The sequence below is a fragment of the Citrus sinensis genome, chromosome 9, assembly GCF_022201045.2.
Source record: "Citrus sinensis cultivar Valencia sweet orange chromosome 9, DVS_A1.0, whole genome shotgun sequence".
Classification (NCBI taxonomy): domain Eukaryota; kingdom Viridiplantae; phylum Streptophyta; class Magnoliopsida; order Sapindales; family Rutaceae; genus Citrus; species Citrus sinensis.
In genome coordinates this window covers 1679947-1692559 of record NC_068564.1, presented here as the reverse complement: position 1 = coordinate 1692559, position 12613 = coordinate 1679947, and the positions used below count along the sequence as shown (strand labels likewise).

The window sequence follows — 12613 nt, the reverse complement described above, 5'->3', positions numbered from 1 at the left end:
TCTCTCTTTCTCTACTACGCTATTAATTTCAGAATTTGGATTCTGAACAAATTCTGCTGTTTAGGCCTTTAAAATTTAATTTTCTTTTTATTTATATCAAATTTCGTTGTAGGAAATTTCTATGATGCTGCGGCATCAATAAAATAGCTGCCCAAAAGATAACAGTATATTTGGTTGTTTATTTTGTGAAAGTTTGAATAATTTTGTAGGAAATTTAGCCCTTTGTTGTTATGAGGCTAAAATAATCTTGTTAATGTTTTGTTAAGGCAACCTTATAACGTGCAAGCATGGTCAAGGAACCTAGCGACACAAATTTTTTTTCGAATAAAATTGACAATTAAAAATAAAAGGAAAAAATAATTAACTGTTTGTAAAAACTACTAATGTATTTGAATTTTTTAAAAGAGCAATGACATTTGAACAAAAGTGAAGCAACAATCTTTCCAAAGACAATAAAAGGCTTTTTCTTTTTTCTAATTAAATAAAAAAATTTATTATAAGAAAATTTTTGTGTTTTTTTCTAGCTATATATGGTTTGGAAAATATGAGTAATGATATATTTATAAAGTTGAATATTCTTGTATCCCACGTAATATGCACTCACCAATATTTAATTCTTGTTGTATATGTGATTGGTTGTAGTACTTTATTTATATTATCATTTATGAGATAAGTTCACAAAAGTAAAAAGCCATATCATTTAGAATATATATAGAAACTTCATTTCCCCACTTTGTAAACATAAACGTAGCATTACTCTAAAAATATATACATCATTTTAAGCTTGCATTTATCGACAACCACTCAACGACATAATTATGTTTTTAGTCATAAAATTAATTCTTTATGTTCTTTTAATGGTTATTGGCTATAATAGGCACAAGTACTTGTCCTTTTGCTTAGGCCGGCAGCAAAACTTACTTGATCTTAAATACCGAGGAAGCTACCTGCACCATGCATATCAGTCGACTAGAAGTCTCGCCAAGCAATTGATAGCTAATAGCCGTATACAGCGAGTATTAAGTAAGTATTAGTATTGCCTCTATTTTTTTTTCTTTCCCTTTATTGATCAGATTTTCTTTTCCCTTCTTTTTCAATGATTTCTATACTATTTTTTCGGAAAGCTTTCTGATTGATTTGTTAATACAGGTTTATTTGTTATTTTACTTTGATTTGTTACTAGAAGTTTATTTGTTATTTTACTGTAGTTCACTGTCTATAGGATACTACTCATGCAGGTCAAACTTTGATAATCGATCATCTCTACACTCTTGAACGGATTAAATCGAATAAAAATTATTGCATCTAATTTTATTTAAAATTACAGTGAGGAAATGTACATTTGTTATTGAGGCTTCATATTTTGTAAGCTTTCTGATTGTTGTACAAACGATAATACACAATGGAGGTGCTATAGTTTCCGAATAACATTGAATTTTCCTCAATCAGATTAGATTATATATGTTGTTTGAAGTGAATAGTGAGTTTCAAATTACACCAGACATTAAATTTCCGAATAAACCTCATTTGGCATTTAAATTTTGATGCTCTATTGGACAGGAAAATGAGTGGGGCAGTAGAAGTCGAGATACTGTCAAAAGAAACCATCAAACCTTCTTTCCCAACTCCTCATCAGCTAAGAAATTTTCAACTCTCCATTCTCGACCAGATCGCTCTTCCGGTGTACATAAGCAATATTTTCCTCTACAAAGCAAATGATGAAGACGACGGTGATCTCGATGCTAAAACTGAAAGAATATCCCAACGTCTCAAGTCATCCTTATCCGAGACTCTCGCACAATTCTACCCATTTGCTGGAAAAATCAAAGACGAGGTCTCAATTGAATGTAATGACGACGGGGTTGAATATATCGAAGCTCGAGCAAATCGTCTTTTGTCCGAATATCTACAAAAACCTGATCAGAATATACTCAAGGAATTCCATCCGTTTGACACAGAAAACCCAATAGGAAGCACGGGTCCGATACTAATTGTTCAAGTTACATTCTTCAAATGCGGGGGCGTGGCACTCGAAATTAGCTCTTCACACAAGCTCATCGATGGAATGTCGCTAGCCACATTCATTAACATCTGGGCAGCCACAGCTCGTGCTCAGTCAAGCAAGGCAATAATGGTTCCCGAATTTGTCACAGCATCTATTTTTCCACCAAGTGAATTTTTCGTGGCCTTCCCCGTACATCTTTCAAGATGTGAACAGATCAGGTTTGTATTCGATCCCTCAAAAATAAATGAACTTAAGGCTAAAGTCGCCAGTGCAAGCGTGCCAAAACCATCACGTGTGGAAGCTTTGACTGCACTCATTTGGAAATGTGCGAGGGATGTGTCAGGATCAACCCGTGGCTCTACAAGAGCCTCTTTGTTAGTACACGCGGTGAACTTGCGTACGCTGGTGGTGCCACCCTTACCCAATAACTCTGTGGGCAACAATGTTGGGTATCTTTCTGCCCAAACGAGTGACAAGGAGATAGAATTACATGAGTTGGTTTGTATTCTAAGGAAAGCAAAGGCAGAATTTAGCAAAAACGGTTTACAAAATTTGCTTGAAACCAAGAGTATCTTCAATATTCCAGAGTCAATTAAGGACAAATTGGAAAGGGACGAGATCGATTTTTTCACTTTCTCGAGCGTTCTTAGATTTCCATTTTATGAAGCAGCTGAATTCGGATGGGGAAAGCCATTGCATGTGACTTTCCCAAATTATGTGTTTCCGAATTTATTTCTCCTTATCGACACAAAAGATGGTGAAGGAATTGAAGCATTGGTGACTTTGAGGACAGAAGACATGGCTTTATTTGAACGTAACCAAGAGCTGCTTGAATTTGCTACTGTTAATCCACCTATCAACTGATGGCGAAGACGCATCAGACCGTGAAGACGTTAAGTGTTGTTTGTTTTGATTGTCATGTACTAATAATTGAAATTTGCCTACTTTGGGTAAAAACCCCATTGTGACCTTTATCATCAATTAAATTCATTCCTTTTACGAATGTTTTTAATGATTTTTTTTTTCTGGTTATAAGTAATTGAATTGCCGTTAGCTAATAATTCTTCGGTTCTGATTAGCTTTTAACCAAAAGATGATTTGAAGTTTGTGGTGTTGTTTTTAAAGATAGGTTTGATGTTAGCTTACTTAGATGGTTATGGTATGTACCCAAGGAATAATATCAGAGACTATGGTTGCTATTATAGCTATTGAGATGAACCTCAAAATTAAGAGGGATTTTTTTTAAAATAATAATTTGTATGATGTTGAGTTGTATCCTACATTAACTAATAAATAGGATATATTTGAGTTTATAAGGTGGATAGGTTACTCCACCCAAAAGGCTAAATTTTTGGGTTGGATGCATGAAAATCCTAGACTAAGCCCCCCTAATAATTGGTATCAAAGCCATTAGTTGTATTTTTTAGAGCCCAGATATTATTCACATATACAGTATTGTTCATATATACGACACTATTCACTTATACAATATTGTTCACATATAAAAATCTATTATCATTGGGACAAATAGATAGTCTTTGCTGTAAAACTCATGTGGAAAATGTGATCATGAAGATTGTCAGAGGTGTACTTATGTTAATGAAGAGGGAAAAGATCAGTGCCTATCTATTCATGATTAAAAGGAAAACATTATAGGAAATTGATACATGTGTTTCATTAAATGGAGAAGAGTTGGCAATTATGTGGCATCTTAAACTTGGCCAAATATCGGAACTAGGTTTGAAGATTCTCTCTGAACAAAAGTTGCTTCTAGGACTCAAATAAATGAACTTACCATTTTGCAAGTATTGTGTTACAAGTAAGCAACATAGATTGAAGTTCAACAAATCAGACACAAGAAGTAAATGCATTTTAGACTTGGTTCATTCTGATGTTTGGGAATCGACAGACATGTCTCTGGGAGGTACAAATTATTTGGTGACTTTTATTGGTGATTATTCTAGGAGATGTTAGGTTTAACCAATCAAGAAAAAGTCAGATGTATTTCCAGTATTCAAGAAATACAAAGCGTGGATAGAACTTGAATTCAGGAAAGGGATTAAGTGTTTAGGGACAGATAATGATGGAAAGTATATAGACAACGAGTTTTTTGCATACTGTAAGCAAGAAGATATTCAGAGACAGTTCATGGTAGCATATAATCCTCAACAAAATGGAGTGGCTGAGCGGATGAATAGAACTGTTACAGAAAAGCTAAGAGTCATGTTGAGGACTGCTAGCCTATCAAACTCATTTTAGGGAGAAGCAGCCAAAATTGTTTGTTATGTGGTAAATCAATCGCCATCTACAATTGGTATCAAAGCTAGACCCTAATAGCTGGAATGTGGTGGTGGAATAACTCAGATGTGTAGGACAAAAGGACCGAAGTTTGGTGGTGGTTTCGTTCGGGAGGGGAGATTGTTGAGTTGTGTTCCACATTGACTAGTAAAGGAGAGATACTTAAATTTATAAGGAGGATAGGTCACTTCACCCAAAAGGCTAGTTTTTTAGTTTGAATACCTGAAAATCCTAGAACAAGACCCCCCATCATATGAGAACATATATTTATTTGTAATCGATTTCATCTTTTACTTTTAAAATCTATGGTACATTGGAGTAATTTTACCAAAAATAATTATAGAATATTTTTAACAAACACCAAACTGGACTGTCAAAGTTTTAAAATCAGTTTGACACAGACTTCATTACAGGGAATCTTTTGGATGCATGATCATTGAAATAATTGAACCTTCTTTGTTTGTATACATGGATTTTAAATACATCTATCAGTTGCCCTTATTTACCCACTCAACCAATTCTTATGTTTTTAGTCATAAAATACGTTTATGTTTTTAAACAATAATCTACTATATATATAAGACGCAAAAGAGGCATAAAAATGCCTATCAAAACGACAAAGAATCTACCAAAATTGAAAAATACAGAAGCAAACAGACGTACACAGCGGCATTAAGTACAAATATGCAAATATTTTATTATTCGATTTTGGAATTTGCTACTTATACTAATTATTTTTAATCATTATTACGAGAATTTCATGATTCATGCTATATCATTATTAGTTTAAGCCTGTTCTGCCCTAAGCCGCCTAGTTGCCAAAAAAGGGAAAAAAAAATTGCAGCAAAAAGCCCACCCAGTAAGACCGTTGAATTTGCCACTAAATTGAACTCCCATTGATGTAATCATAATTGTACTTGATCATGATTATAACATAAAACTATAAATAAGCACTATTATTCAACTATCATACACCGCACACCTCATTTCTAAAATCAGTTTAATCCAAGAGAGAGTTGTTGGATCGATAGTATAAATAAGGGATTAATTTCTTTGGCTCCTCACATCAAATTACACAAACCAAAATGAAGCCTCAAATCACTAAAGCTTTCCCATTCACTTTAGTTCTTGTACTATCATTTTTTCATGGGATAGCTCTAGCTCATGACACTAACGAAAAGTTTCTTCAGTGCCTTTCTGTACACTCTGAGAGAACCTTCATTTCTAAAGTAACTTACACCCAAAATAACTCTTCATATATATCAATATTGAATTCTTTGAAACAAAATCTTCTGTACAAACCGCCCGAATACGGGAGACCTCAAGTCATTGTGACGCCATTTGACGTATCCCAAATTCAAGCAGTGCTTAAGTGTGCCCAAAAGCATGACTTACTGGTTAAAGTTCGAAGTGGAGGACACGATCATGAGGGTCTTTCTTATCTTTCTGAAGTTCCATTTGTGATGATTGATATGATAAATTTCAGTCAAATCGACGTTGATGCAGAAGCGAAATCAGCATGGGTTGGAGCCGGTGCCACCCTTGGGGAACTTTACTATAAAATTTCTGAGAAGAGCAAAAATCTTGCTTTTCCGGCAGGAATTTGCCCGACTGTAGCGGTTGGTGGACATTTAAGTGGTGGAGGGTTTGGTTACATAATGCGTAAGTATGGTCTTGGTGCTGACCAAGTAATTGACGCTCACTTGGTCGACGTCAATGGCAGGATTCTTGACAGAAAATCAATGGGAGAAGATCTTTTTTGGGCCATTCGAGGAGGTGGAGCAGCTAGCTTTGGAGTCCTTGTTGCATGGAAAGTAAACCTAGTCGATGTTCCATCAATTGTGACTGTATTCACTGTTCCAAAGACCTTGGAACAAAATGCATCACAGATCCATCACAAATGGCAGCAGATTGCGTATGATCTTCCGAAAGAATTAGTCATCAGTGCTGGCCTTCAATCACAGAAAGGAAAGAGGGCGTTGGTGGCAACATTCTCAGCCGTGTATCTTGGTGGGGTTGATAGGCTGCTTCCACTGATGCAGGAGAGATTCCCTGAACTTGGTTTGGTGAAAGAAGATTGCCAAGAAATGAGCTGGGTTGAATCTACCGTCTACCATTTTGCATTCGAAATAAGAGCATCCAAGAATTTGGAACTATTGCTTGATAGGGTTAATTACACCAAATACTACCTGAAAGCAAAATCTGACTATGTGAGGGAGCCTATTCCTGTTGAAGTTTTGGAAGGGATGTATGAGATTCTCTATGAAGAAGGGGGGCACAATATTTACGTGATTTCATTTCCTTATGGTGGAAGATTGAATGAGATCCCTGAGACAGAAATCGCGTTCCCGCATAGAACTAACAAATTCCACATGATGTACTTTGCGGCATGGAGTGATGGAGAAGAATCCCAAAAGGTACTTGAATTGGACAGAAAGCTCTATGAGTACATGACTCCCTATGTTACCAAAAATCCTCGAGCTACATATTTTAACTGCAAGGATATAGAAATTGGAAGAAATAATTATGGTAATAATTACACAAGCGTCAAAGAAGCCAGTATTTGGGGGAAAAAATATTTCAAGAACAATTTCTACAGGTTGGTTGATGTCAAAACTAAGGTGGATCCTGGTAATTTCTTTAGAAATGAACAAAGCATCCCATCGCGCATTTATCGTGGCATTAAAAAGAAACATCACTAATAGGATCAGGATTCTCTTTATCATTTGATCTTGTACCGACTGAAATAGACTTTATATATATATAATAATGTGAGGCAGTACAAAGCTTCCCTTTCGACATACCTTCATTATGTATCAACTGCAGCTCGTAATGCAGGTCGGATACATGTGATTGAATTGTTAAAGAATTTTTGCTTTGTATGGATTCGCGGCTTGAAATGGTAGTAATAAAGGCATCTTTATTTTTTATTGTTCTTTTAATTATATATATATATATAGATAGTACTCTTATATTATCGCTATGCATTGGACACCCATTATCAACATGAAGGTTAATTTTCAAAAGATTTCAAATTTCTTTGATCAATAACATTATTAGGTTCAAGTAAAAGTAATAATAACATTTTTTTTTACTCTTTTATCCTATACCCGAATTGGTGAATTGTATAGAGTAGATACCGTTAAAATTAAGAAAAGAATATTGTATCAAATTATTTGGAAAAATTTTATACGGCAGATGTAATATCTTTGATTTATAGAAGATTTTAATAAATAAAAAGAAAATATCAAAGCACAAATTTAGTATCTTAATTTGTGTCAACACCCCACCGCAAAATCAAAAGGAAAAAAAAAGGAAAGAAGACAAAAGAGGAAGAAGAAAAAGAAAAAGAAGGAAGAAAAAAAATGGTGCCGCGCCGTATAGGGAAGAAGAAAAAAAATTAATAAAATAATAGTGCACAATAGCCATTTGATTGCTATAAATAAAAGGGCGTTTCCCTCATTTTAATCATCGAATTCTTCAATTCCTTTTTCTTTATTTAGAGAGCGATTTAAGAGTCTAGTGATTTGAGAGTTTGAGTGTATTGAGATTTTGGGTAATGAGCTAAAATACTACAATACTTGTAACTCATTTTCACTAGTAAAATATTTTCCTTCTGTTTTCGCCCGTGGACGTAGGCTAAAAGATGAATCATGTAATTTCTAGTGTCCCTGTGTGATTATGTGTCTCATTATTTCTCAATTTCACTTTAGTTGCATATCTGCTACACCCATCAATTTACTAACAATGGTATAAGAGCTATTGGTTGTATTTTTTTTTTAGAGTCGGGTACTGTTCACGTATACCACACTGTTCACATATATGATCCTATTCACGATAAACGATGGGAGCGATCCAAGAATTTTATGGTGCAAAGCAGGGAATAGTGGTGTGAGTAGAGCAATTGTGTGGTTTTGTACATGTCTAAGAAAGTTATGTCACAAATGCAACAAGAGCCTAAGGAGTCTGGGTTTTAAGTAGGACCATTGTGACCCCTCCAGTCTTTTCTGAGAACTTTCCTGGTGTACATTCTCACACATACTCACAACTATTCACGGTGGTACACTAGCTTGTGTGCGGTATTTATTAATAAAATGGCGGCAAAGTATGAAATTGAGAAGTTCAACGGAAATAATTTTTCATTGTGGAAAATGAAGATGAGGGCAATTTTAAGGAAAAATAATTGCTTAGCAGTAATTGGAGAAAGGCCCATGGAGATAACTGATGATGACAAGTGGAATGAGATGGACGACAATGCAATTGCTGATCTACACTTAGCACTTGCAGACGGGATGTTATCCAGTGTGGAGGAGAAAAAGACAACGAAGGAAATATGATATACTATTACAAAATTGTACGAGGCCAAGTCACTACACAACAAAATTTTCTCGAAGAGAAAACTCTATACTCTTCAAATGGCGGAATCTACAATGGTGACGGACTATACCAACACCTTGAAAACTTTATTTTCACAACTCACAACGTTGGGTCATAAAATAGAGGAAAATGAACGTGTAGAGCTTCTACTTCAAAGTCTACCAGATTCGTATGATCAACTCATCATCAACCTGACGAACAATAATCTAGCGGACAGTCTGGTTTTCAACGATGTTGCAGCCTCCGTATTAAATTAGGAAAGCAGACGAAAAAGTAAGGAAGACCAACAAGCAAGTTCGCAGCAAGCAGAAGCACAATCAGTGACGAAAGGGAGATCAACAGAATGTGGCCCCAGTGGGAGTCACAATCATGGTAAATTAAAATCTAGAAGAAAAAAAATGTTAAATGCTATAATTGTGGCAAAAAAGGGCACGTCAAGAAAAAGTGTTGGAACAACTAGAAGAGAAGAGAGGGCAAAGAACCTGAGTTATCAAATGCTCAGGGGTGTATAACAAGTACCTTGGATGATGGAGAAATTCTCTACAACGAGGCAACAATTGTTTCAGAAGGCAGAAAACGACTATCTGACGTCTGGCTCATAGACTCAGGAGTTACCTGACACATGACCTCTCGAAGAGAATGATTCCATACATATGAACCTATCTCAGGAGGATCTGTATATATGGGAGATGATTATGCCTTAGAGATCTCTAGTATTGGTACCATCAAAATCAAAATGTTTGATAGTACAATACGCACAATTAAGGAGGTACGATATGTCAAAGGTCTGAAGAAGAATCTATTGTCTCTGGGACAAATAGACAGTCATGGGTGCAAAACTCATGTTGAAAAATGAGATTATAAAGATTGTTAAAGGTGCACTTGTATTGATGAAGGTAGAAAAGATCGGTACTAATCTATTCATGCTTAAAGGAGAAACACTACAGGAGGCTGATGCGTGTGTCGCATCAAATGGAGAAGAGTCAACGATGGCATGGCATCTCAAACTTGGCCACACGTCGGAACAAGGTTTGAAGATTCTCTCTGAGCGAAAATTACTTCCAGGGCTCAAATCGGTAAACTTACCATTTTGCGAGCATTATGTTACAAGTAAGCAGTATAGATTAAAGTTCAGTAGATTTATTACTAGAAATAAATGCATTCTAGAATTGGTTCATTCTGATGCTTGGGAATCACCAGACATATCCATGGGAGGTGCAAAGTACATGGTGACTTTTATTGATGATTATTCCAAGAGATGTTGGGTGTATCCAATTAAGGAAGTCATATGTATTTTCAATGTTTAAAGAATATAAAGCGCATGTGGAACTTGAATCTGGTAAAAGGATCAAGTGCTTGAGGACATATAATGGTTGAGAGTATACAGACGGCGAGTTTCTTGCTTTCTGTAAGCAAGAAGGTATTCAGAGACAGTTCACGGTAGCATACATTCTTCAACAAAATTGAGTGGCAGAGCGGATGAACATGACTCTTACAGAAATGATAAGAACTATGTTGAGGACCGTTGGTCTACCCAATTCATTCTGGGCAGAAGCAGCCAAAACTACCTGTTATTTAGTAAATTAGTCGCCATCCACAGCAATTGGGCTGAAGATAACGATGGAGATGTGGACTAGAAAGCCAACTGATTACTCCTACCTACATGCATTTGAATGTCATGTGTACGTGATGTACAATGCCTAAGAAAGAATAAAGTTAGATCCAAAATTTAGGAGGTGTATCTTCTTGGGATATGCTGATGGAGTAAAGGGGTATCGTCTGTGGGATCCCACTGCCCACAAGATCGCCATCAGTAGAGATGTTATCTTTATAAAGGATCAATTTCAAAGGAGAGATGAAGATGATAACACTGTAAAAGAAAAGTCAGAAACTGTACCGGTATATATGAAAAATAATCTGGAAAAAGTATATTCAGATTCTTTTGAAGCAGCACCAGAGCACGAGGAACAAGAACCAGTCGAGTCTGAGGCTTTAGAAGTTCGTCGGTCAACTCGTGAGAGACGACCGCCAACGTGGCACTCGGAGTATGTCTCAAAGATTAATGTTGCATATTGTCTTCTAACAGAGGATAGAAAGCCATCAACTTTCCTTGAAGCTTTAAACAATTAAGATGTTGCTTTATGGATGACAACAATGCATGAAGAAATTAAAGCTCTACACAAGAATAATACATGAGAACTTGTACCACTACCATGTGGAAGAAAAACTATTGGAAACAAATGGATCTACAAGATCAAACGTGATAATAATGACCAAATGGAGCGGTATCGTGCAAGATTGGTGGTGAAATGATATGCTCAAAAAGAAGGTATTGACTTCAACGAGATATTTTCTCTGGTAGTTCGACTCACGACAGTTAGAATAATCTTGGCGATATGTGCTACATTTGACCTACATCTAGAGCAGTTAGATGTAAAAACTGCATTTCTTCATGGAGAACTTGAAAAAGAAATTTATATGCTCCAACCAAAAGGTTGAACAAATCTCTATACGGTCTTAAACAAGTGTCGAAGTGTTAGTATAAGAGATTTGATTCCTTCATCATGAGCCTTGGATACAACAAACTCAATTCAAACTATTGTGCATATTACAAGAGGTTTGAAGATAATGATTTCATCATTTTGCTGTTGTATGTGGATGACATGTTGGTAGCAAGCCCCAACAAAGATCGAGTCCAAGAATTGAAGGCACAATTGGCTAAGGAGTTTAAAATGAAGGATTTAGGACCGACAAATAAGATTCTAGGGATGCAAATTCACCGAGACAGAAATAACAGGAAGATTTGGCTTTCTCAGAAGAACTACTTGAAGAAAATCTTACGACGCTTCAACATGCACGATTGTAAACCAATTTCTATCTCACTTCCTGTTAATTTCAAATTATCCTCAAATATGTGTCCTAGTAATGAAGCAAAGAGAAATGAAATGTCTCGAGTACCGTATGCATCAGCAGTGGAAAGTTTGATGTTCGCTATGATATGTACTAGACCAGACATTGCACAAGCAATTAGAGCAGTCAGTCGATACATGGCAAATCCTGGTGGAGAGCATTAGATAGCTGTGAAGAGGATTCTGAGGTACATCAGAGGAACCTCCGATGTTGCATTATGTTATAGAGGATCAGAGTTTTTGTCAAGGGCTATGTTGATTCAGATTTTGTAAGAGACCTTGATAAAAGGAAATCCACTACTGGCTATATGTTTACACTTGCAGGAGCAGCTGTAAGTTGAGTTTCAAAACTGCAGACTGTTGTGGCTTTATCTACAATAAAAACAGAATACATGGCAGCTACACAAGTTTGCAAGGAAGCTATTTGGATACAAAGGTTATTGGAGGAGCTCGAGCACAAACAAGAGAAAATTTTTGTGTTTTGTGACAGTCAGAATGTCTTGCACATTGCAAGGAATTCAACCTTTCATTCCAGGACAAAGCACATAGGAGTTCAATATCACTTCGTTCGAGAAGTAGTGGAAGACAGAAATGTGGATTTACAGAAAATCCATACGAATGAGAACCTAGCAGATGTTTTGACCAAGCCAATAAATGCTGACAAGTTTGTCTAGAGTAGATTCTCTTGTGGCCTAGTAGAAACGTAGGCAATATGAATATAGGCGAAGCAGGAAATATGAATATAGGCGAAGCAGGAAGGATAGTGTGGAGATTGATTGATTCTCAATCTAATTTCCAAGTGGGAGAATGTCAATACCCCGCCGCAAAAGCAAAAAAAAAAAAAAAGGAAAGAAGACAAAAGAAGAAGAAAAAAAAATGGTGCCGCATAAGGAAGAAGAAAAAAAATAATAAAATAATAGTGCGCATTAATCATTTGATTGCTATAAATAGAGGGCCGTTTCCCTCATTTTAATCATCGAATTCTTTAGTTCTTTTTTCTTTATTTAGAGAGCGATTTAAGAGT

The 12613-nt window shown here is 36.0% G+C and overlaps 2 protein-coding genes across 2 annotated transcripts; both read left to right on the top strand.

The window, feature by feature from the left end:
- Positions 1-846: 846 nt before the first annotated feature.
- On the top strand, positions 847-3156 carry LOC112495605 (BAHD acyltransferase At5g47980-like). Its single transcript, XM_025092204.2, has 2 exons — positions 847-1023; positions 1561-3156. The coding sequence occupies exon 2, from the start codon at positions 1565-1567 to the stop codon at positions 2867-2869; it is 1305 nt and encodes a 434-aa protein (XP_024947972.1). The 5' UTR covers positions 847-1023; positions 1561-1564; the 3' UTR covers positions 2870-3156.
- A 2169-nt stretch (positions 3157-5325) lies between these two features.
- Positions 5326-7102, top strand: LOC107178643 (tetrahydroberberine oxidase-like). The gene has a single exon (XM_015534059.3). It carries the CDS (start codon positions 5389-5391, stop codon positions 7003-7005), a length of 1617 nt encoding a protein of 538 aa, XP_015389545.2. The 5' UTR covers positions 5326-5388; the 3' UTR covers positions 7006-7102.
- The last annotated feature ends 5511 nt before the right edge of the window (positions 7103-12613 follow it).